We start from the raw sequence: 23,477 nt of genomic DNA on the forward strand, positions 1-23,477 counted from the left end.
CTGGCACATGATGGCATATATCACATTGGTGGATGTGCAGGTGAACGAGCCTCTGATAGTGTGGCTGATGTTATTAGGCCCTGTGATGGTGTCCCCTGAATAGATATGTGGGCACAATTGGCAACGGGCTTTGTTGCAAGGATAAGTTCCTGGGTTAGTGGTTCTGTTGTGTGGTATGTGGTTGTTGGTGAGTATTTGCTTCAGGTTGCGGGGCTGTCTGTAGGCAAGGACTGGCCTGTCTCCCAAGATTTGTGAGAGTGTTGGGTCATCCTTTAGGATAGGTTGTAGATCCTTAATAATGCGTTGGAGGGGTTTTAGTTGGGGGCTGAAGGTGATGGCTAGTGGCGTTCTGTTATTTTCTTTGTTAGGCCTGTCCTGTAGTAGGTAACTTCTGGGAACTCTTCTGGCTCTATCAATCTGTTTCTTCACTTCCGCAGGTGGGTATTGTAGTTGTAAGAAAGCTTGACAGAGATCTTGTAGGTGTTTGTCTGTCTGAGGGGTTGGAGCAAATGCGGTTGTATCGCAGAGCTTGGCTGTAGACGATGGATCGTGTGGTGTGGTCAGGGTGAAAGCTGGAGGCATGCAGGTAGGAATAGCGGTCAGTAGGTTTCCGGTATAGGGTGGTGTTTATGTGACCATTGTTTATTAGCACTGTAGTGTCCAGGAAGTGGATCTCTTGTGTGGACTGGACCAGGCTGAGGGTGGTGGTGGGATGGAAATTGTTGAAATCATGGTGGAATTCCTCAAGGGCTTCTTTTCCATGGGTCCAGATGATGAAGATGTCATCAATATAGCGCAAGTAGAGTAGGGGCTTTAGGGGACGAGAGCTGAGGAAGTGTTGTTCTAAATCAGCCATAAAAATGTTGGCATACTGTGGGGCCATGCGGGTACCCATAGCAGTGCCGCTGATCTGAAGGTATACATTGTCCCCAAATGTGAAATAGTTATGGGTAAGGACAAAGTCACAAAGTTCAGCCACCAGGTTAGCCGTGACATTATCGGGGATAGTGTTCCTGACAGCTTGTAGTCCATCTTTGTGTGGAATGTTGGTGTAGAGGGCTTCTACATCCATAGTGGCCAGGATGGTGTTATCAGGAAGATCACCGATGGATTGAAGTTTCCTCAGGAAGTCAGTGATCTGCAAGACAAGGCGCTCCAACCATCCATCATGGGCAGTAAGAAGGAACTGAAATGGTGTAGGGTTGGTGGTGCCTAATTACCAACGCATGAGCATGGCACTCAAGAGGGTGCCACAGCCGACCCTACGGATACTGCTAAGGCAAAAGTCTGACAATTGTGCACGTGAGCGCGTACACACCTAGAATGGAATCAACGTGAGCAAGCACTTGAAGAAACAACTGAATTATGGTGGGGCAAAGGCATTAATTTGAGTAATCCTAGCAGAAGTAATGGGAAATCAGCCATCTTAATAGATAATACTGGGCACAGGGGTGAACCATGGAGACAGGACACCAATTAAGGTCCTCCTTAATCAGTAATAAAGCTATTCTGAAGTGATTTAAGGTCATCCACTACTGCTTACTGTGATCACCAAACACCAGCATATAACTGCTGAGCCTGAAATCTGTTTTAGAAACAATTGTTAGTTCTCACAAGCTAAACCTTTGGTCTGTTTCCTGATTTCTAGGTAGCTGAACTCTGCTGGCAGGCAACTTTTAAGATCTGTGGTGGAAGGCTGCCTTCTAATCAAATGGCAACCCACCTTGAAAGTAAAGGGGGTGAAGTTTGGAAGAAGCTACAGGTCTGAGTAGCAGGAAGGATGGTGCTGTTTGAAAGCAATAGAAGTGTGTTTTGAAGGAAGGAAAGTTGGCTCCAGGAGGCTGTGGGAAATTACATCAGTTGAGTTGGATCCTTTGGCATTTAACTCAATTGCTGTCATTCCTCCAGCCATGGCAGCCTAAGATGGGGAGCAAGGCAAAGTAAACAGTTCAGGAAGAGTAGAGGCAACTACTGTAATCAGTGGGAGCACCCAGGGAAAGCATACAGTCTAGGTTACTATCTAATCTGACAGGTTTGAGGATATATAACACGTCTCTGCCCACATCAAACAGTTTTTAGTGCTAGTGGGGAATTTTATAAAGGTGGCAGTGCTCTTAAAGAATTAGATCACCATTTCACACACTAAGTAGATAGTTTCCTTGTGAAGGACTAGATTTTTATCCAAATATTGCCATTAGAAGTTAGCAGTTTGCATATGAATTTCATGGGAAGAGGCATACTTTGAAAACAACTGTTTTTACACTGCATTTTTAAACACATCAAGTAAAGCAGTTTAACTGAAGAGATCAGTGGCCGCTTATATATATTGCACCAGCTATTTTACCTCTGTAGTCTGAATTTGCATCTAATATACTTTAGAGTTGCTTTTTTCCTAAAGAACCTAAAGCTGGAACACTGCCCCACTGCCCCAGAATCAGTCTGGAAGAATGTGACTTGTGAAAAAAGCCATTTTAAAATTGGCACTAACTTATTTTACGATGTAGGAAGTAATGCCCCTATTCTCAAAGGGGGAAACATTGTTTTGTAATGCACCTGAGGCATCAGGCAGAAAAGAAAACTAAATATAAGGTAACCTAGAAGTCAGCTGCAGTTCAAAATCAAACTATTCAACGTAGCCTGGCTTACATATGTAAACCTAACTTACAGCTTTGAAATAATCAAATACTGTAAATTTGAGAAATTGATTTCATACGTCTTAACTGATTTGGGTAACTGCAAATTGTCCATGAAATGAATGCTCTGTGTTTAGTGAAGGTCTTCAACTGTTCTGTTCTCTTTAGGATATAAATGGCTTCTAGGTCAAGGGCCAAGTCCTGCTGCCTTACTAACAATTTGTTTGTCTTCCCTGGGACTAGTCACCTAAATAAAGCAAGATCAACTTGGCCCTATATAGGAAAGTTCACTTACCCAAATAAAACCTTTTAAAAATACATAACTATTTAATGAGCAAAATCACTACCTTTGAATTCCCATTCTCCCATTAGTGTGAATCACAGCCTTAAAATTCAAGGCAATGTCTGAGAAGAACGTCCTGTTCTAAGAGCAAGCACCTATAATCTACTCTCTTCCTCTAAGACTCTGTTACAGGGAAATATTTTTTCTCTATATTTTCTTTTTTTTGACAGCATTGACTCTAAACTCAGACAAGTAACTATGATTATAGTAATTAAGATGTGCTCTATTCCTCCAATAAGTCAACAGGGATATTTCTATCAATTAAGAGCATGCTGATGGATATGAAACACAATTGTCTTAGGTGGCTGAACGGAAAAAGCTTTACACAAGCACTTTCTATACAAGCCATTTATTTGAAATGCCAACTATATGTAGGATAAAGTCATGGTACATGCTTCTCAGCAACAGTAGAAAAATAGAACCAGTGAAAACCTTTTTACAACTGTAATGGTACTCAAAAGAGAAATGTATTGTTTTACAATGCATCACACAAGACTAGAATTCAAGTTTGGAGGTACCTAAATAAAATACTATTTTTAAAAAAAACACTATGTACAATTGAAGCGTAAACAAGTTTTACAAAGTACTGGTTATGCAGGTTGTAGAAAAAACACTTGCATAGGACATGAAGTCAGTTTAAGAAAATTTTCTGAGCCTTTAGCATTGAAGGCACTTGACTACCAGTAACAGCACAAGGACAATAAACAAAATGTAACATTGCAGAAGGCCAGGCCACCTTCCAGAAGTAGAGAGATACGAAAAAAACCCAGCAAAACAATTTAAAGGAAGCATCCTTTTCAGGAATTAAGGTATTCATCCATACACAGTGTTGGCAAATGGGGGGGGGGGGGAGGAGAAATCTGTGTTTTGTTTTTGAATAAAAGATTGTGTACTGATGTTTTCAAGTAAATGAACATTAAATAAACCAAGAACAGGAAATCATCCTATGATTTGTGAAGTAAATATCTATTGATGGATCTTGCATCAAACAATGTTAAATGGGTAAGCGGTGTTCTCTCTAATTCAGAACTATATGGAAGAACAGAGAGATCTTAGAATTCCCACTCTAATTTGAAAGTCTGTCATGTAAACAAGGGGCTTCTGCTGCAGCCAATAAACTGAAAAGAGATGAAGTATAGCATAGGGAATGGTAACATGTCTTTTGTATTAAGTAGCTGAGACAACTCACTACCTCAGTATGTCAGCTGCTTTTTGGGGTGAGGGGAGTGAAGATTAGTTTCAGCATAATGCTTCTAAAGAGTAGGATGCATGTATTCTTTTTATTAGGTTTCACATGTCCAGTTATACAAGCCTGGGGCCAAATTTAACCTTGGGATGAATAGAGGCAACTCCATTCACTAAAAATGAGTTGTATCAACTTAAACCAAGGGCATAATTTGGACTACTTTGCCTATACTACTTAAAAACTAGAAGAAACAACTGTCAGCATTACAAGCTAAGTCTCTTCTCAAGGAGACTCCCGTGATGACACAGGAAATACAAACTAGACAACACTCCTTTGATACATCTGCAAGAGACACGCCACTGTTACCTGGAGGTTCCACCAAAAACAAACAAACAAAAACAAAAAATCATCTCACTTAACTGATGATATTTCTAAACTGGTTAGGACTTGGGGGGGGGAGGGAGGGGAAGTGATGTATGTTTACTATACACAAAAATATAAAACACCCCTGGGATTAGAGGACAATTACTACAATGCTGTCTCATGCAACTTTTGGCTTCAGTAATTACACTTTACCGACAATTCAGAATGTAGATTAAATCCTACAATTTAAAATAAGAAAAACCCCAACGAAAGATGACAAACGGTTACCCTCCGCTGAAAATATTTTGAGATCAGCAGCAATTCTCTATCTTCTTCCCAGATCAATATGAGTAAGTGAAAGTGCAGATTGTCTTAGTGGCCTGATTGTCTTATGGCCTGTCAAGGACGTCAAGCTTTTTCATGGATTTTTTCCTTAAGTACTGCTTGACGGTGTGAAATGCCAGCTTCTGAGATCTTGAAAGTGGCAACTGGTTTCTAAGGGCAGACAAACTTTCCAATAAAAAGCTTTTCACCAACATATTCCACCGCAAACACATTTCATGGGTGCGTTCAAAATATACTCAAAAAACTTGTCAGCCTTCTTCACAAGCCACCCCTCCACAAGTTCCATCAAATAACTACTCATACTATTTCTAAGAGATTTGAGGCACAGTTTACCATACAGTACCACATCAAATATCATCAATAGCTAAAACAGGTTTCCGGTAAGCAGACCTATCAAGGTGTAGGTAAAATAAGTTATACAGAAAAGTAAGTCTTCTGTTGGAAGCTAGGATTTAAAGTGATCAAGTTACTAACATTTGAACACAGGCTTCAATGCAAGTAGTAATTTACTTTTTGGGAGAGGGTTACATTGATTTTAGTGCTCATGAGCATGGCGGGGGGGTCGAGGGGGAGGAGGAGTACGTATAGCTAAGAATTAGTGTTAGAAAATGTTGTGACAGACTTCACAGAGCAAGACCAATGCACCTCAGTCCCTAGCCAGTGCGACACCAGTGTTAACCCATCCTAACATTGCTGGAGGTGAGGACAACTGTCACACTGTGTTACAATTCTATGAACACAACATAGATTAGACATGAGGTTAGAATCACCACATGCATTTTGTACTTGAGACCCAACCCAAATTTCAAACCAAGCCTCCTAAAATGAAAAAAACAAATTATCAACTGTGATTTAGTCAACCTTCACCACCCAGTATCATTAGACTAACATGACTGTACCTTAAAGGAATCTTAACATGGTATGAAAACGCTGCAGGAGAGATTATGATTTACTAGATCACAAACCCATGATAGTTTACCCAACCCCCACTTCCTAGATTTAGAATTCAGTATATAGTTGCACAATAAGGTCTTATGGCTCCTAAGCCTTGTATACATTAATGAGAGGCGGGGAGGTTGTTTTTGAGTTTTGCAGGGAAGGGATGGGCAAGAAGAGACACCTATCTTTTACACAAAAATTGACTTATACTAAAGGAAACTGAAAAAGATTTACATTTAAATAGCATTAAGCATTTTTAAGGTTAAAATAGTCTTTAGCTCACACTGATTGAGGTCTTCAACTGCTACAAGATCTTTTGTTATAGTGACCAACCCAAAAAAAGGCATTTACCAGAAGTTACTACACTGTGGTATCATATACCAGAGTCTTCACAACATTCAGAATGGGAAATAAGTGTGGGGTAACTATTGGCAAGTGTTGACTTTTCAATGACTATCACTAAACCCCTTATACCGTGTAACCGCAGCACAATGGCAAGGGACGTACCCAAACCACCAGTGTCTCCTCTCTACCTTATATTCATGTTAGTGGAAGAGTCAGGACTCCCCCCCCACCCCCCCCCCCAAAAAATTACTGTTTTAATCAAGGGGCTAGAGGTGTAATTTTAAAAAGTACTAAGCCATATGCAACCAATGAAGCTAACACAGTTACTCTTCAGTCCATGAATTTGTTCACAAGAGAACAGCTGAAATGATAAATTCAAGACTTTAAAATGTTAAGGAACACTGAATGACATCAGGTAGACTAAAGCCCTTTGTTTTTCTCATAGGGAGAACAAAAGAAGGCAATGAGCAGTCACTTCAGCACCTCCACTAGAGAGGCAGCCCTCTCATTTGACAGTGTTATAATTTAGACATCATCAGATACTAAGCCTGATCTTCCTAGAGCTTTAGCTTTTGGCATGAATCCTCTGAACTCTGACCTTCACACAGCCCAATTCAAGGGTATCCTGTCTAGCACAGTAATGTTACGATCAATCTGCAGTATTTCTAAGTTTTCTTCACAAATCAATCATATGAGTCTGATAATAAGTACTTCTCAGTGCCCATGAAGTTCTCCAAAATCATAAATGGACCAGATAACGTAGGCTGAGATTTTCAAAGGAGCCGAATGCAGCAACACCCAACTTCAAATGAATTTCACTGGAAATCGAAATCCGTTAGGTTCATTTGAAAGCCTCAGCCATATGTTTTAGACTAGACTTGCTGAATCAGAATGAATGGAGACCAGCTGCCATGACTCGTGAAACAGAATGGTATTAGACTGGATTTGCAGTAGTGATAGACCAGGAAGATTTCAGACCTCAACAAACAACGTTACTAAAAAAGTATTCTGATGTGCTGTTCTTTGGAATTCCTACATAATTCAAAAATAAACACATTGTTACTATCTCATAAGAAAATACATTTCATAGTGTGCAACCCAATGCACGTAGAGAACTGGGAGGTGAAAGGTAAAATGCAGAAGTATGAAAATACAGTCCTTTAAATGTAACAAGAAAGTTTAACATATTAGTACAAAACTAATACAGGTAAAATAAATGTACAGGTGCAAAAGGCTACCAATTTGTAAAAAAAAAGTGCCAGCTATTTTTTGTAAAGACTTAATATCTTCAAACCACAAAAATAAACCCAGAAGCAGCATTCAAAATAAACTGATAGCATGCTGTCTCTAATAAAGCAATGTATATACAAAAAAAGTGAGCAAAATTGAGTTTTCTGCTGGCATTAATGAATTTGTCTGACAAATGTCAGGCCAAAAGCTGTGAAGAACGGGGTGTTTCACAATTCTCAGGCACAGAGAAATAGTGGAGGTTGCTTTCAGAGGGCAGATTTTTTGTATAGAAAGTCTGGTTTGCTTGGAGACCTCCTTCCTCTGCTTACTGCATCTTCCCTTTCCAAATCTGTATTTCTCTGTGCTTCGTGTTCCAGAGGCTCTTCCTCTGTCAGTCTCCTGCTGGATCGCTCTTCTTGTATCTCAGAGCTGTACGTAGAGAGTGAAGGTCTGTTAGAGGTTAGCCCATACGTTAAGTCAGTTTCCATTTTTGTTCTTCCCCTGATGTGAACTGGGCCATTACCAGCATTTTCCTGGGCAGCCAATGCCAAGTCCAACCGCTGGGGAGGTTGTTCTAAGACATCGAGGTGTATTGGCTCATTCTTTTGTCTGTGCTGATGCCCATCTTGGGAAAGCACATATTCTCTCCTAGAATCCTCTTGCTTTTTAGGAGATAACTGGTTAGGTAGATAGGCTGACTTTAAGCCACTCGGTGATGCCTTATTGTGGCTATACAAATCTGGACCAAAATACATGCCTTGGGAAGGTGAAGGAGTATGTCTGCTAGGTGCTGGAGTTGAAGGTCTGCATGCAGCATTAGAGAAATCATAGAAATCTGGATACTCCTGTTGATTTTCTCGAGTATCGATTTTTTGATCTATTGCATGTTTCTTTCGAGAACTGTGTATGTGCCTAGTCTGAATACATGAAATATGCTGGGGTGGTCCAGGTCCGACCTCTGCTACTGGCTGGCTTAATTCTGTGTCAACAGTGAGCTCTGGCAATCTTCTGTCCTTTAGAGACATCGTTGACACACCCATAGCAATATCTGGCATCAACTCATTTAACATGGGCTGAGTACACTAGAAAAGAAAAAAAGAGTTAACTTTAGTTGGATTTTCCTTTACTTCTATATTTGAATAACATTTATCTATATCATCATTTTCTCTAGTAGTTGGTGATACTTTTCCTTTCTAATCCACTTCAGTCTTCTAGAGCAATGCTGGCCAGTAAATTCAACATTGTTTCAAAACTTGTTTAAGAGCATGTGCTACTCCAAATCAGTTAATATTTTTATATATATATATATATACACACACACACACACACACACACACATATATATACACACACACCATACCAATCAGTAGTTTACTTTTCAGTTTCCTAGAGGAGGGACTCATCTACTGTATTCCATACATTTGATCCACACTAACCAGCTTTAAAAGCAGGTTATTACCCAGAATTAGCACTGAGAAGCAACTATTGAAAACATCCAACTCTGCACATTGCCCTTGGAAATAATAAGTAAAAGGCAAAAGATCATGCATATCATTTCTACATTGGAATATGCAACTAATCAAATCCCAAGAGAATGTCCCTCCCTTGCAAAGAGCAAACCATGTCCAATCTCTCTTCCCCACTCCCTTATGAAATGGTAGCTACTTTCAATTGACAAAGAAGATTATTTTAGTCCTTTGTTCAATAAACAATACAAAATAAAATGTATTACATGTGCAAGTTCAGACTGCCAGTCAACAAACTTTAAATATGACTGCTTTCAGCCACCTACAATATTAGTTTTTCAAAAAATATACATTCAGTGCAAAACACAACATTAGTGAAACATTATGGCTGAGAATTTAAATGCATAAAAGTCAGGAAATGTATATATCTGGTTGCAACCTCTCTGCAAATATTCTGTATTTTGTAAATAACAGAATAATTACATTTATGCTTTATATATTTATATGCACACAATATGGCTGAGTTAAAATTGCTGTGGTAGTTATGAAATTGATTCTTCTCTCCTTGTTACATGTTTGGAGGTGATCTTTCCAATTACAGACCAATAAACCTCCCAGGAAAATGATAATTTCTACTTTTATCATCTCCAGCAAACCATTAGATGAACACGACTTGACAGGGATAACCTAGTACAAGGGCTGTGAAGGAAAATTGTGCGTTTCTACTTTACTAGAATTATTTGACCACACTGGCTAAAGAATGGATAAAGGAGAAGAAGATGACAAATTTGAACCCTCATATAAGGCTACTGAGGAAGCTACATATTCATGGATTGAGAAGTAAACATTTTTATTGATTAGAAACGAAGACAAGTCGGGATAAATAGTCAATTTTCAGCATGGCAAAAGGATACAGCAGGATACTCTATCAAGGATTCTTTGCTAAGACTGGAATTGTTTAATATATTTATTATCTAGAAAAGGGAGTGAGTAGTGAGATGACAAAATTTGTAAGATGACAAAATTATTTAGTTTAGTCAAGACTAGAGAAGACAGAAGAACTTCAGATGGACCTAGCAAAGATAGGTGAATAGGCAGCATAAGTGGCAGGTAAAAAGTCAATGTTAAATGCAAGTGAGAACGAATAATTTGAAACAATCATACATGTTTCTGGCTCCTAAATTAATTGTAATCACTCAGGAAAAATAGCCAGGTGTACTTTTGCCTACCTCAATTAACACTTCCCCCCTCCCCCACCCACTTTTGCATGCTGAGCAAACATTGGTATGTCTAACAAAACACGGATAGGAAAGACTGGATGTATTATGTCATTTTATGTATTAATGGTATGCCCTCACCTGAGATACTGTGTTTAAGTCTAGTCACTCAATCTCAAAGGGTAACAGAAAAAGAAGGGCGCAGAGATAAAGTGAAAATTGAACTGACATGGAAAGATTTCAACAGGAAGAGAGACTGAAAAGATTGTAACTGGTAAGAAAATGAATAAGGGACAAGTTAAAGGTATCCAAAATAATGAAGTATAGAAAAGATAGTTGGTATTCCTATTAGACTTTTTAGATAATATAAAAATAAGGAGACAACCAAAGAAATTGAAAGGCAATACAATAAGGAAATACTTCTTACCCCAAAATATAAACCAACTTTGGAGCACCATTGCCACAGGATAAAGAGGCCAAGGGTGTAAGATTTTTTTTAAAAAAGGATTTATATGGATGATGACAATGTCTAAAGTTATGTTAGAAACGATAAAAGGATATTTAAAATGGTTCCTTATGCTTTAGCATGAGGCAATTACTAAGAGTGTGCTAGGAAGAAACTTCTCCTGTGGGCAGGCTGTCTACTACAGGATTTCCTGCACCTTTCTCTGAAATATCTAGTATTGGTCACTGTTCAGAGACCAGTAGGGCAATTCCTATGCTAAATACTTAGTTATTACTTTGCATTCAAGAGAGCGGGGGGTTTCTTTAAGTTAATGTTAAAGAGAATACAAAGCAGCATACATACAAGTGTTTTAAATCAAGTTCCTTCTTTAAAAGCAGTTTCACTCACTCCAATCTGTGGAGTTCCCACCATATATTTGCTTGTTAATAATCTAGCGGCTAATAAGCATGCAAGCTTTGTGCATGACTTTCATATGTCAAAGGCATTTCTTAATATGAGGAATAAGTACATGGCAAGTTTGAAATCACTTAAAAAAGGGCTATTTTGTAATGGGAGCATAAGAAAGCTCTTGAATATTTTTCTTAAAATATGAAAACAATTTCTACCAAGTTCAAATAATTTAGAACAAGGGTTCTCAAACTGGGGGTCGGGACCTCTCAGGAGGGTCATGGGCTGTCCGCCTCCACCCCAAACCCCACTTTGCAACCAGCGTTTCTAATGGTGTTAAATGTATATAAAAACAGTGTTTTTAATTTGTAAGGGGGGGTCGCACTCAGAGGCTTGCTATGTGAAAGGGGTCACTAGTACAAAAGTTTGAGAACTACTGATTTAGAAAGAGCTGAACTGAGTTTTACCAACTGAAAAACAAGTCACCTTTGAGTGCAGAAGCATACAGAAGGTCAGATTTAAGTAAATATAAATTGTTTGGAAAGATCTGAGTGACTATAAGCAGGTTTTCAGAAACTGAAGTATAGTGTGTTGGGAGACATGCACAGTCTCAAAACAGGTTTAGGAGTCCTAGAACTGATATCAAGTAATGTCAACATTAAAACTTTTCTTTTTAAAATGTGCTTTTAGCAATTACATTTCTATCCAGACATACAACCAATCATATGAATGAAGTCAGCTTCATTCAAGGAAGCCAGTCTTCCTACACAATTTTTTCTTTACCTTTTAATATTAATCCATGAACGCTTTCTACATATACATATATCCCACTCTCCATCACCTGCCACCGGCTTATTCATTTTAGAATCCAATTCAAAATTACCCCCCAGGCATTCAGAACTCTCCATGGATTTCCTCCACATGCCTGTCTGTCTACATTACTTCTCAAGTGAATATGTATTGCAAGAGTAACACCTACATCCACCTATGCCCCTGTCTATTCCACTAGTTCTGCTCCTTCTGTTTTGGCTCCCTCTACCATGATGGTTCAGGTATTTTACAGAAGGGGTGGAGGGGAGAAGGTTTATTTATGCTCCCCACTGAGTTATAAACCCAGCCTTTGCACCTCCCTCCAAGCCATGTTAGGTCATTACATTTCACCTTAACTTTCCTTTTCAACAAATTACTTCAATGGGGGGAAAAAAGATGCACTTACTGCTTGCTTTTCAGCTGCCATTACTGCTGCTGCTGCAGCTACTGTTTGTCTCCCCAGTCCTGTAGTGTTAGTGCAATCTGGGGGTGCTGCTGCTTTGACACCATGTAAGTAGACGGGTGGGGGAACTTTAGGAGCTGTCCTGGAGTGGAACAGTGAATGGTTACATGGATAAGAAAAGGAACGTGAGGGATGTTGACTCGGCACCCTTTGCTTCCAGCCCATTTTGAACTGGCTGTGAATAGGAGTAGCTGGTGGATGGTAAGGAGGTGGAGGAGGGGGCAGTGGTGGATGGAAGGCCACATAAGAGTCAAGTTCTGTAAACATGGTTTCTGCAGTGGGAGTGCTGTTAACTCGACATCGTCCAGACTGTCTCATAGTTAGGAGTGGACTTTCATCCCCAAATCGCTCGTCAGGAAAGAACTTGTGAGGATTCTGCAAGGGAACGCAACAAAATAGAAGAGATTAAAAAAAGTTGTGGTTTTTGGGGCAGATTTCCTATAAAATTGACCAAAGATTGGGACTTGTAATCTAAGATTAGTACAATGACTAGTTAGTCCCAGCATTTTAAATAATACACTGAAAAACTCAAAGAAGGTGACGAAGAGCTGATCACGAACGAGTCAGAGGCGAGAGCCTTGCATCAGCTTCACTGGTCAAATTACTCACCGTGATCAAGATATCCAAATGTATTATTTGCATTCCAGCAGCATTTGGAGGCCTCAATCAAAATTGCCCCTTTCCCTTCCCACCAATCACAGTAGGTGCTATACAGGCACATTGTAAATTCTTTAGGGGGCAAGGACTGACTTACTATCTAAATATTTAGTCCTTTTCACTCTTCATGACTTGTTCTTGAACCAATTTGTTATTCTTAAGTATTCAGAGTCATTTGGATGAACAATTTGCAGCCTACAAGTTGTTCACAAATTGCTCATTTTCACTATTTACAGTGAGTGGTCACTTAAGTCACATGGTATAATTTTTGCTCCGTGTCTAGAGGGAAGCTTTTTGAAACAGGAAAATAACCAACAAATTACAAAAAGCAAATAATAAATAGTGAGCACAGTCTGCTCCTACTCATGGCTTGAATGCTTGTGCAATACCTATATTATTTTGGGGGACAAGTATACCTATTCTCTAATGTTCATGCATAGCAAACACTGCAAATGTTACTGAACCAATAAACAAATCAGTGTCAAGCACTGGAACACCGTTTTTGCAACATTTAACCAACCAGTTCAAGTGGAGGAAAAGACAAAACTCTTCTTTAGTGGGTGGTTGGGGTTTTTTTTTTGTTTGTTTTAAATGACTACACATAAGAATTCTTACATTTATCAGTTAAAAAAATCTACTGGTGTTCCCCCGGGGGTTCAAAAACAGTGTATTTTACCACCACTGTATTACATTATTGCAAAGACCTTCTCACCTTCCTACCTACTTTGAGTCTGTGCGATTATCAGCCCTTTCCCCAATGAGAATTTTTTAAAGGTAAGAGAGAAGTGTCTGAACATCAAGTGCTTTGCACAGTGACAATGACAACAGCTTCTCAGATTCTGAGACTACATGTAACCAACGTCACTGGAATCGGGCACTGGACATTTTCACTCCATATTATCGCATTTTTTCCAAAAAGAAGCATTAACATTCCTTCTTTGTCTCCTCCACTTCTTTCAACAAATGCCACTGCTGGTTGATGCTGGAAATAAGCTTAATTTATTTGATATAATAAAAATATGCGTTTTCTCACTGGTAAAAATTCTTCACTTCCAAGCCCAGTTTACGATGTATGAATACCACCCTCTTTCTAGCATCCAATTTTCTACACCTCCAACAAGCAGTTCATTACTAGTGCCTGATCACTGAGTGTAAATACAAGGGCAGATTAAAAAAAGTAGTGAACACCTATACGTTTGTTTTTGTTGCAGTCCTAGTCAAACATTCAGTTTTCAAAAGATTTGCACCAAATCACTCTGGAGAAGGAATTAAACTTATCCAGACAATTTTCCATACCTGCAAAAGCTCAGCAGCAGCATCAGAAAGTCCAAACTCTCGCAATACACGAATCTGAATCTCATAACTGACAGTGGCTCCTTCTCCACAATTAAGACCATATGCTCTTTGAACCTGCTCAGTATGACGGAGTTCCTGGAGCCGTTTGACCATCTCTTTAACAACAAGGAGATGGGGAACTATGGGGGAAAAAAATGACAGTAAAAAGTTACACGAGAATTTATTTCTTAAGACATTAATGGAACTAAGCAATTCAACGCTGTGACTAACTTTAGTTTTTCATTCAGAATTAATGTTAGGCTGACTACGTTGCTGAAGACGACTGGCACCGAGCCAAGAATAGTATGACTTACATATTTGTGCTTAATGCCTTAGAGCATCTTTATGGGATAAAGTGTAGAATAAACTAGTGCTAAGGATGTGTGCCATTTTTCTGGCTTTTACGAAAGCGAACCACAAATATACTCTTCTTTGTAAACGTCTTACAGGATGCAGGAATTTTATGATTTGGGCACCATGATATTTTAAATCTCAACTGCACATTCCCTCTAGAATACTATAGGCCAACAATATGCTGATATTCTTGGCGCAATTTATGTTTTTGGTGGAATACTGGGATCACAAGACCATAGTACCAGTAATAACTACAGAAAATGCATTTTAAAGAAATTATATGAGTTTTAAGCCAACATAAACCTGTGAAAATTACACTGTTTTATGCAGCTGCCTTGAAATAATCAGAAGCCTTTCCAAAAGGAAATCATATGTAATTTTGGTTATTTGGTTATCCTATTGCACAACTATCATGTAATATTTTGCTGCTGTCTGGTGATGGGTGATATTTCTTTGTGAATTTTCTGTCCCTAGTAACATGTGCATATCTTGAGAAAAGTTAAATTCAAGCCTCCCTAAATGCAGCGTCTGAATCGTGAACCTCACCAGCTATCCAATGACAAAATATTACCATCTGTGATGTCCACAAAGATTAAATGGATTAGACAGCAAGAGCAATGCATGGGGTATTTCCATTTCAGAGGTGAAATAAACACCACGTCACGTAACTGCAATCAAACATCAATTGCTTCTAGTTTCATAAAGATCACCACAGTGTGTGCAGTACATGGTGGATTTGATTTAAATAATGATTTAAATCACTAGTCAGGAAGACTCGATTTAATAATGGATTTCTACATAAAAGTGCATTCTTGTTGGTTGTTATAACCTTAATACATATTCTTCACAACTCAGAGATAGATGTGGGTTTCATTTTTAGAAGGTACACACTATATATTTTTAACATAGGTTATTCTGAAAACTTTTCAGATTCGTTTTACAGCTATATCAGAAAATGAATGATTGTCTGGTTATTTCATTTACCAAAGGTAATTGAAGCAGATATTTAAGAAGTCATTGAGAGGTGAACTATCTCCAATTCAACAGGTTAATTATTAGTATTTGGAGGATTTTCTTGCCATGCTGTATCAGGAGGAAAACATCATTAGACAGATATTTAAATTGTTTTATTTAACTAAAACAACAACGTTATGTATTCTGGTTTTTTTCTTCAACAGCAAACATATAATATATTAACAAAACAAGCATATGAATTTTTGAATTTAGTTAAACATTCAAGTTTTTTAAAATCAGGTTTGTTTTTGTTAAAACTGTTTTTAACTAAAAAATTAAATCAACAATGACAGCCAGCTCAACATGAGAAATTTAAAATATTGGCTTCTGCAGCTAACTCAGTTGTCTTTCACCTTCATTTTCCTGTTGGTCATAATCTGGAAAAGAAAAACAAGCTTTCCTGCTTTTTCAGATCCCAAACGATTTATCATTTGGAATGAATTCGTCCAAAGGAAGAAACTATTTTTTCTACACCGACAGAAGAAGCTACTGCTGCTAAAAGTGAGATCATCACTTCAACAGTCTCTGAATCCAAGTGCTTAAGTGACTTTTACCAGTTCACTGGTGTGACTTTCTTTAAAACATCATCAGCAAACATATTTCTTGAATGGTTCTTATCCCCAAACTTGGTCTCTTTTACGGTCTGCTGCCCTTATAAGTTTTCCCTTCTAATGAGAGAATGGGATGGTAGATCTCAAATCAATGAAGGCTACACTCAGAAACACCTTAAGACTTCTGGAATATGCTGTTCAAACAGTTTCACTTTTGTTTCTACTGCCTGTCCCTCCCTTCTCACATTTATCTCCAGACTTCTCCTTGTCCAGATCTATTCCACCCCCAACAATCTTCTAGTTATTGACATTTTTGAAACTTTTCATTTTTAGAGAGAGGTAAGGGATTGACTCTGTGTACACAAATTTGCAGAGGGACAATAGGATTGAGGTCTGTTATTTCTCACCTCTATATGTTATTTATTTAGAAACATTTTTTGCTGTTAACAAGCATGTTGTCTCTGGAGACACAAATCCACAGTTTGAGAACTGCAAAACTAAGCATTTCTGATGGTATCTTCTAGACTGAGCACTGAGTTCCATTGGGTAGATGGAAAGATTAACCTAAATAATCTATACAGAAGCCCTTGAAACCCCATAAAATTGGGTCCCTAATTCATGAACTGCTGGAACTCATTTATAAAACTTTTCTTAAACATTACATGAATATATTGTCTCATACTATAGAATTAGTATTTATAATCCCTACTCCATGATGAGCTATCTTTTTTTTTTTTTTTAAATAATTGATTTTTATCCACCCTCGTGCAATATCAGACTTGCTAATTTTTCCAAAATGTTTTCTTTTTTATTTCTGGCATATGAACCAACATAGTAAAAACGTGCAGATCTGCAATATCTCTAAGAGTCTCAAACAAACCTCTATACAGTGGAGTTGCATCTTACATGGGGGGTTAGGTTCTAAAGTCAGTGCGTAAGATGAAAATCGCATATAGTCAAAAAGAGAGAGAGCGACGGAAGAATGAAAGAATAAAAAAGGGAGAAAGACGACTTCAGTGTCGTTATGCGCAAACCGGAGTGCCTCAGGACGGCCAGGAGCCATCTGTCTACGATCAGCAACACTTTAAAGTCAAGTCCTTTCTCTTCGAGGTACCACTTGCCCTCCGGAATGAAACACTTGTGGAACCAATCCAGAAGTAATGCTGCCATCACCCAAACCTTTTTATTTGATTGTCAGAACACAGGCAGGAGATTTTTGTTCTTGCCTTTTAGGGCACAGGGATTTACAGCCCTGTAGAGCAAGCCCGACTTTATTAAATTCCCAGCTGCATTGCCACAAAACAACACAGTCACACTGTCTTTAGCTGCTTTGAAGCCAGTGGCTTGTCTTTCTGATTTCAAAGTGTAAGTGCGGTTGGGCATTTTTTTCCAGAAGAGCCGAGTCTTGTCAGCATTAAAAAGTTGTTCCGGAAGATAGCCCTTTTCTTCTATGATTTTCTTTAATTGTTCGGGGTAGGCTTTTGCTGCCTCTTCATTGGCAGATGAAGCTTCACCAGTAGTCTGCACGTTTTTGAGGTTGAAGCGGTTTCTAAAACTGTTATGGCTGGCTTTGAATTCCTTCTCATCAGAAGGCTGTCCCTCTTAGGTGGGAGGTTTGAACAGCACGTAGAGGCTAAGAGCCTTTTCTCGCAACGTGTTGCCATCGATAGGCACACGTTTATGGTTCATGTCTTCCAGTCATAAGTTTAATGCCTTTTCAGTCTTCACTAAAGTCTTATCACGCACCTGGCTCTTCACCTTAGCAGTTATTGGAGCACTTGATGCCATGGCTTGACGAATTTCTCTCTCTCAAATCTTGATGACACGGATGCTAGATTCGTTGCGGCCATATTTACGCGCCACATTGGAGACCAACATACCGTCTCTCAGTAAGTCTAACACAGCCAGTTTTTCCTCCAGCGTTGGAACAGATCGCTGTTTCTTAGGTTCAGCACCAGATGAAGTAGTTGGCTTGTGTTTAGGGGCCATGTTGTACGAAAAATACGTATCTTTAAACACTAGAATCACATTCAGCGCAGTGAGATGCTCACCGGATTGGCAGGCAGCGATCAATCCAGCGGGGGTCAATTTATCGCATCTAGTCTAAACGCAATAAATCGACCCCTGAGCGCTCTCCCGTTGACTCCTCTACAGTACTCCACTGCCGCGAGTTATTGTTGTTTTTTTTTTTTTGCTGAGAGCACATAGTTGAATTAGCGTAAGTTAAATGTGCGGATGATGCAACTCCACTGTACTCTGTTTCACCATGGCAAAACACTCAGACAGTTAAACACTGTATGTATCAAGGTAACACTATATGAAAGGAAGATTTCAAGGCAGCATGACTCAGCCTTCCCTTCAAAAGGTTTGTTAACAATAATCTGACTTGAGTTTGGAGCTATTTTTCATAAGTCAACACACTCGATTTTCTAAAATCACACACATTTTAGTGTTGTCTGGATGACATCCATTGTAGAAGCAGGATACAGAACAATATAGTTTCACTCAGGAGTTCATGGGCCAAGTTCAGCTCTTGCATGATTTCTGATTCAGACAAACTCAAACAGGTCCAAAGCAACCCTGACAAGAGTTTGCTCACCCTAACCTGAATATTGCAGGCACAGTTCAGCAGAGGTTCACAAAGCCTCAGGAACATGTCACGCTATACCAGCCCAAAATGTTCTATCTTGTCCTTATGGGGGAATGATCAGCTGAGAATCATAGCTAGCCACTGGAGCACAGACAGGAGAACGCTGTTTGGTTCTTCAGGCGGCCAGCTCTTTTCTGCTTCTGTGCTCCAGGGACGGCTCCTGGCATGAGTGCACAGCCTGTTGTAACATATGGCTGTAACGCAAACTTATTTGGCTCAGTCCACAGCTCTAGTGATTTCCCTGCTCATGAACCTGGCTAAACAATCCCTCTTTCATGTTGTTAGTGGAGCATTAAATAAGGTGGGCCACTACCAGAACAAAATCCTTGTGCTCAAAACGCTGCACTGGCTCACTCTTTGTTTTCAAGTGTGAGTCAAAGTGTTGACGACAATCTTTAAACCTTGAATTGCCCAGAACCCAGCTACAATGGCATTTAAGATTGGTCAAGATGTTCTCATTCCATGTCCTTGGAGTGGAATTTTTCAGGAGTGGCAACAGAACATTTTCAGTCAAGGCCAACTTTTTCCCATTGGCAGTTCACTAGTGTTTGAATTTGGCACAGTGCAACGTGTTATCTAATTTGACATTTGGTTGATTTTTGTTTTTGAGTCTAGTCTATAGGATGGCAGTATTTCTTTCTTCTGCTGTTGGTGGCATAGCTGAATGTTATCAGTTATGGACAGCTCTGTAAAGTAAATATTTGATTCTAGTCTCATTTATAAAACTGCTTCTAAACTAACTGAATACTAGCACCCTTTCTACCAGGGCGCCTCTCCCTCACAATTAGAATTCTACTCAAAAAAAATTCCTACTCATCCCAAACTCAAGAGTCCTTGGAGGAAATCTCTTAAAACAAGCAGTCCATCTACCAACCCCAGATGTGAAAACTCTGGGAAACAACAAGAATTTAATAATCCCCACGAACAAAACCCCCAGAGGACAGTAAATAGTTTGCTGCAGATCAGCTAGCATTCTTACCTGGGATTTCATTGGCGACAACTGAAGGAGGACTGGACTGATTACTGCTGATTTGCTGGTGGCTAACCATATGACAGCACTGTGGCACTGCGTTGTTTACCATGTAGAGGGTATCGGGGACGTTGGACATTCTAACCATCCGCAAACGAACTAGGTCTGTTTGTTCCACCATCATCTCATCTAGCACTGACTAAAATAATAGTAGTTAGATAATAAGAACTGCTAAAAAAAATTACTACTTTTCCAAAGTCATTTTCCACATGGAGTAACCATAACACAACCAACTACTGCCCCCTGAAATATGCAGATCAATTCTTTTAAAAGATACCATGAGTACGTAGGAAGCACAGTACAGTGCTGTATGAAGGCCCAACAGTACACAAACCCATTTCTTCTGCTCCCAATTTATAACATTACTTGGGTATTCTAGAGTATTTTCCACTGAAAAAATCTCACAGCACTTTACAATCAACAAAGTAAGTTTAGGCACCCCTCACAGATAATGCTGGAAATATATCATCTTCATTTTATAGATGGAAGAAGGAGAGCGGACTTGACTCTACTTGTGTAGTTCGAGACAGAGGAGGGAATATTACTCATATTTCCTGACTCCTAATGCTATAACTCTTAAAGATAATCCTTCCTTTAAGCCAACACACTATGCACCTTTCCTAGAGGTGAAACATGCTTCCTTAAAACTTCTCAACTGATGACAGAAGGGGATTTTCATGGACACCCTGATTAAAGTTCTCATTTAATTCTAAACCGATTTCTTTACATGAGCAGGAGGGTAATTTAGGTATCTAAATATTAATGAAGGTATAAGAGAATTTGATGAAACTGGAAATATGTGACTTCTGTGCATAACAATACTAATTTGGTATATGAGTTAACATATATAATCACTAGATGCAAAATGAGTATGTATGCATCAAAGGTCAAAAATAAAATGTTCATGAGAATCAATTTTTCACATACAAAGCTAAATACTTAAGGATTGATTTAGAAACAGTGGAACCAAGCAAACACACACACTCAGACACCTCGATTCCAGGCAATAAATACATTTACAGAATGTATCATCTTGTTTTTCCATAAGACTAGTGGTAATGCACCCTCATGCAGATTGCTAAAAACCACAAATATTAAATCTGTTATCTTAAAAGCATTACACTAATAGAAGTTACAATCAAAGATTTATTATTGTTAACTTTTTTAAGCCAATACCTTTTCTTGCCGCTATACACATCAATGTTAGGTTTCAGAGTAACAGCCGTGTTAGTCTGTATTTGCAAAAAGAAAAGGAGTACTTGTGGCACTTTAGAGACTAACCAATTTATTTGAGCATAAGCTTTCATGAGCTACAGCTCACTTCATCGGATGCATACTGTGGAAAGTACTTTTTATACACACAAACCATGAAAAAATGGGTGTTTACCACTACAAAAGGTTTTCTCTCCCCCCACCCCACTCTCCTACTGGTAATAGCTTATCTAAAGTGATCACTCTCCTTACAGTGTGTATTACCAGCAGGAGAGAGCGGTAGGGGGAGAGAAAACCTTTTGTAGTGGTAAACACCCACTTTTTCATGGTTTGTGTGTATAAAAAGATCTTCTGTACTTTCCACAGTATGCATCCGATGAAGTGAGCTGTAGCTCACGAAAGCTTATGCTCAAATAAATTGGTTAGTCTCTAAGGTGCCACGAGTACTCCTTTTCTTTCTACACCAATGTTAGACTTAGAGAATATTGTTTAAAATTTCTAACACACAAACTAGAGGGTAAGTGGATATTTTAGTGGAAATGTCTTAGTTCTTTTGAGTAACTCTGGCCAGATCCAATTTTGTTTTAGGTAAGATCTAAAACATGGAGGAATGAATTCCGATTAACATTAGCAAAAGAGCCCTTTAATGGTAGCAAAAAGGAATTTAATGTTGGAATTTCTTTAGTTTGACCCCATGAAGAACAAATTAGGAATCTCCCCTCAAAAAAAACCATCAAAATCTCACATGCTTATGGACTCTTCTTATGATTATAGAAGTTCAATCTTCAGATGCACAAGAGCACCATGGGGGGAGGGAGGTGGAGGGGCAGCGCTGGGACATGAGCATAGCTGGCTTTACACTGCCCTTCTGCCACCCAAACCTACACACTGCTGAGGCCAAACCAGCTCCTGGCGTAAGTCATGCCTGCTTTAACATGTAGCAGTGGTCTACAAGGGGCCACTGTGTGATCCAGGATTGCCAGATTGCATCATACTCCTGGCCCCATCACACACATGCCCTGGCCCTTTCCTAAGCCTATCCTAGAACATCACCTACACCTCAGCTGCTACCTTAAGGTGAGTTATGGGAAGATGGTTGTTGGAGGTGCACAACGGAGGGCTTCAGAAAAGCTGGACAAAGACAGTCATTCTGTTTTGCAGAGGATTTAGAGATTTTAAAATGTGGCTTAGTTTACATTTGGAATGAAAACGAAAAATTTCAAAATTCTCTGAAAGGTGGAATTGCCATTCTCCACCTAGCAGAAGCCAGAACCCCCAGGCTCTCAGCTCTCCATCAGCCCACCAGGCAGGTCTTCCCTCAGAATTTCATCAAAATCAAAGACTCATCAAAACATTTTGATTTCAGTGAATCAGGAAATTCTGACTAGAAAAGTTGTCAAAATTCCTCCGACAAGCTGTAAACTTGGGTCTGATGATCAGACCCATAAGCTTTGTTAAACTGTAAGTGTTAGTATTTTAGACCAGCACATGCACACAATACAAGATATACGGAAACTTTCTGTCTGCAGAATTCCTTGTTGACACCAGTTTAGTAATGTCCACATATTATCAATGGTTACCTTTGCCTCCTCTACATATGGTGAGAACAGTCGTGGCCTAACATATATCCCAGCACTTTTTTGCCGTAGCCAGGCATTTGACTTTCCACCTTCTGATGTTGGTAGCATATCTGAAGGAGGGGTGCTAATGAGGCCTCTCTTCATCTGTAAGAGACAGAATTTTTAAACTGAACATATTACAATTTATATTACTAATATTTTAGTAACCAAACACTCTGAATAGGTACAGCCATACTCCCTGAGGAATTTAAGTGAAATCATTTTTTTTTTAATCAAGTAGTACTCACTTGGATCCAAAGTTCACTAGCCATTCCAAATTTTAAATTTTGCACAAAACTTGCATTAAAAACATCATTTTAGGATAATTATCCATAACAAAAGTTCATAAATATTCTGACTGATAACATTTTGGTGCTTCTATCTCAAAAAGGTAAAATAACCCAGGACTTTTGCACTGCTTGAAGTATAAAATCCCATAGGCTAGATCTGTGTGTCTGAAAGGTAGATTGTGGAGTGAGGGAGAAGAAAAACTTACAGCATCACTCAGTGTTTCACTGTTCATAGGTAAAATGTGCTCAGTGCGGACAACAGGTAAAAGAGAAGACAGGATCTCTCTCAGCTCCTCAATGTCAAGATCTCGCCTCTTTACCCCTCGTTTGTTTACACTGTGGGCAGTACCACTCAGTAAATTGGGCTCTGTGGAAAGGAATAATAAATATATAGTCTCCATCTGAACAAACATTTTTTTAATAGGAAAACAGAAGTTCTACCTTTCTGTTGCAGGAAGAAAAAGGACATCTACTTAGTCAGTGACAGCGCCTGGTATTGTTTTCCCACAAAATGAACCTGCATGCCACCAGCACAATCCAGTCTGGTTCCTATGGATGAGAGTCACCTGCCC

At 39.0% G+C, this 23,477-nt stretch overlaps 1 protein-coding gene across 3 annotated transcripts in view; it reads right to left on the reverse strand.

Annotated features, from left to right (window-relative positions):
- Nucleotides 1-3,309: 3,309 nt before the first annotated feature.
- BTBD7 (BTB domain containing 7) overlaps nt 3,310-23,477 on the reverse strand; it is a 114,834-nt gene continuing 94,666 nt past the window's right edge. For 2 of the 3 annotated variants that reach the window (XM_077819309.1, XM_077819308.1), the window contains 6 exons: nt 23,112-23,272; nt 22,577-22,720; nt 19,734-19,923; nt 14,147-14,325; nt 12,137-12,568; nt 3,310-8,466 (listed from right to left, as the gene is read on the reverse strand). In XM_077819309.1, coding sequence (XP_077675435.1) covers nt 7,651-8,466; nt 12,137-12,568; nt 14,147-14,325; nt 19,734-19,923; nt 22,577-22,720; nt 23,112-23,272 — 1,922 coding nt within the window. In that variant the 3' untranslated portion in view covers nt 3,310-7,650. Of the gene's footprint in view, nt 8,467-12,136; nt 12,569-14,146; nt 14,326-19,733; nt 19,924-22,576; nt 22,721-23,111; nt 23,273-23,477 lie in introns of those variants that run through there. The other variant, XR_013346423.1, reaches the window with a different exon arrangement.

This window comes from Eretmochelys imbricata, chromosome 6 (genome assembly GCF_965152235.1).
Source record: "Eretmochelys imbricata isolate rEreImb1 chromosome 6, rEreImb1.hap1, whole genome shotgun sequence".
In the NCBI taxonomy this organism is placed as follows: Eukaryota; Metazoa; Chordata; order Testudines; family Cheloniidae; genus Eretmochelys; species Eretmochelys imbricata.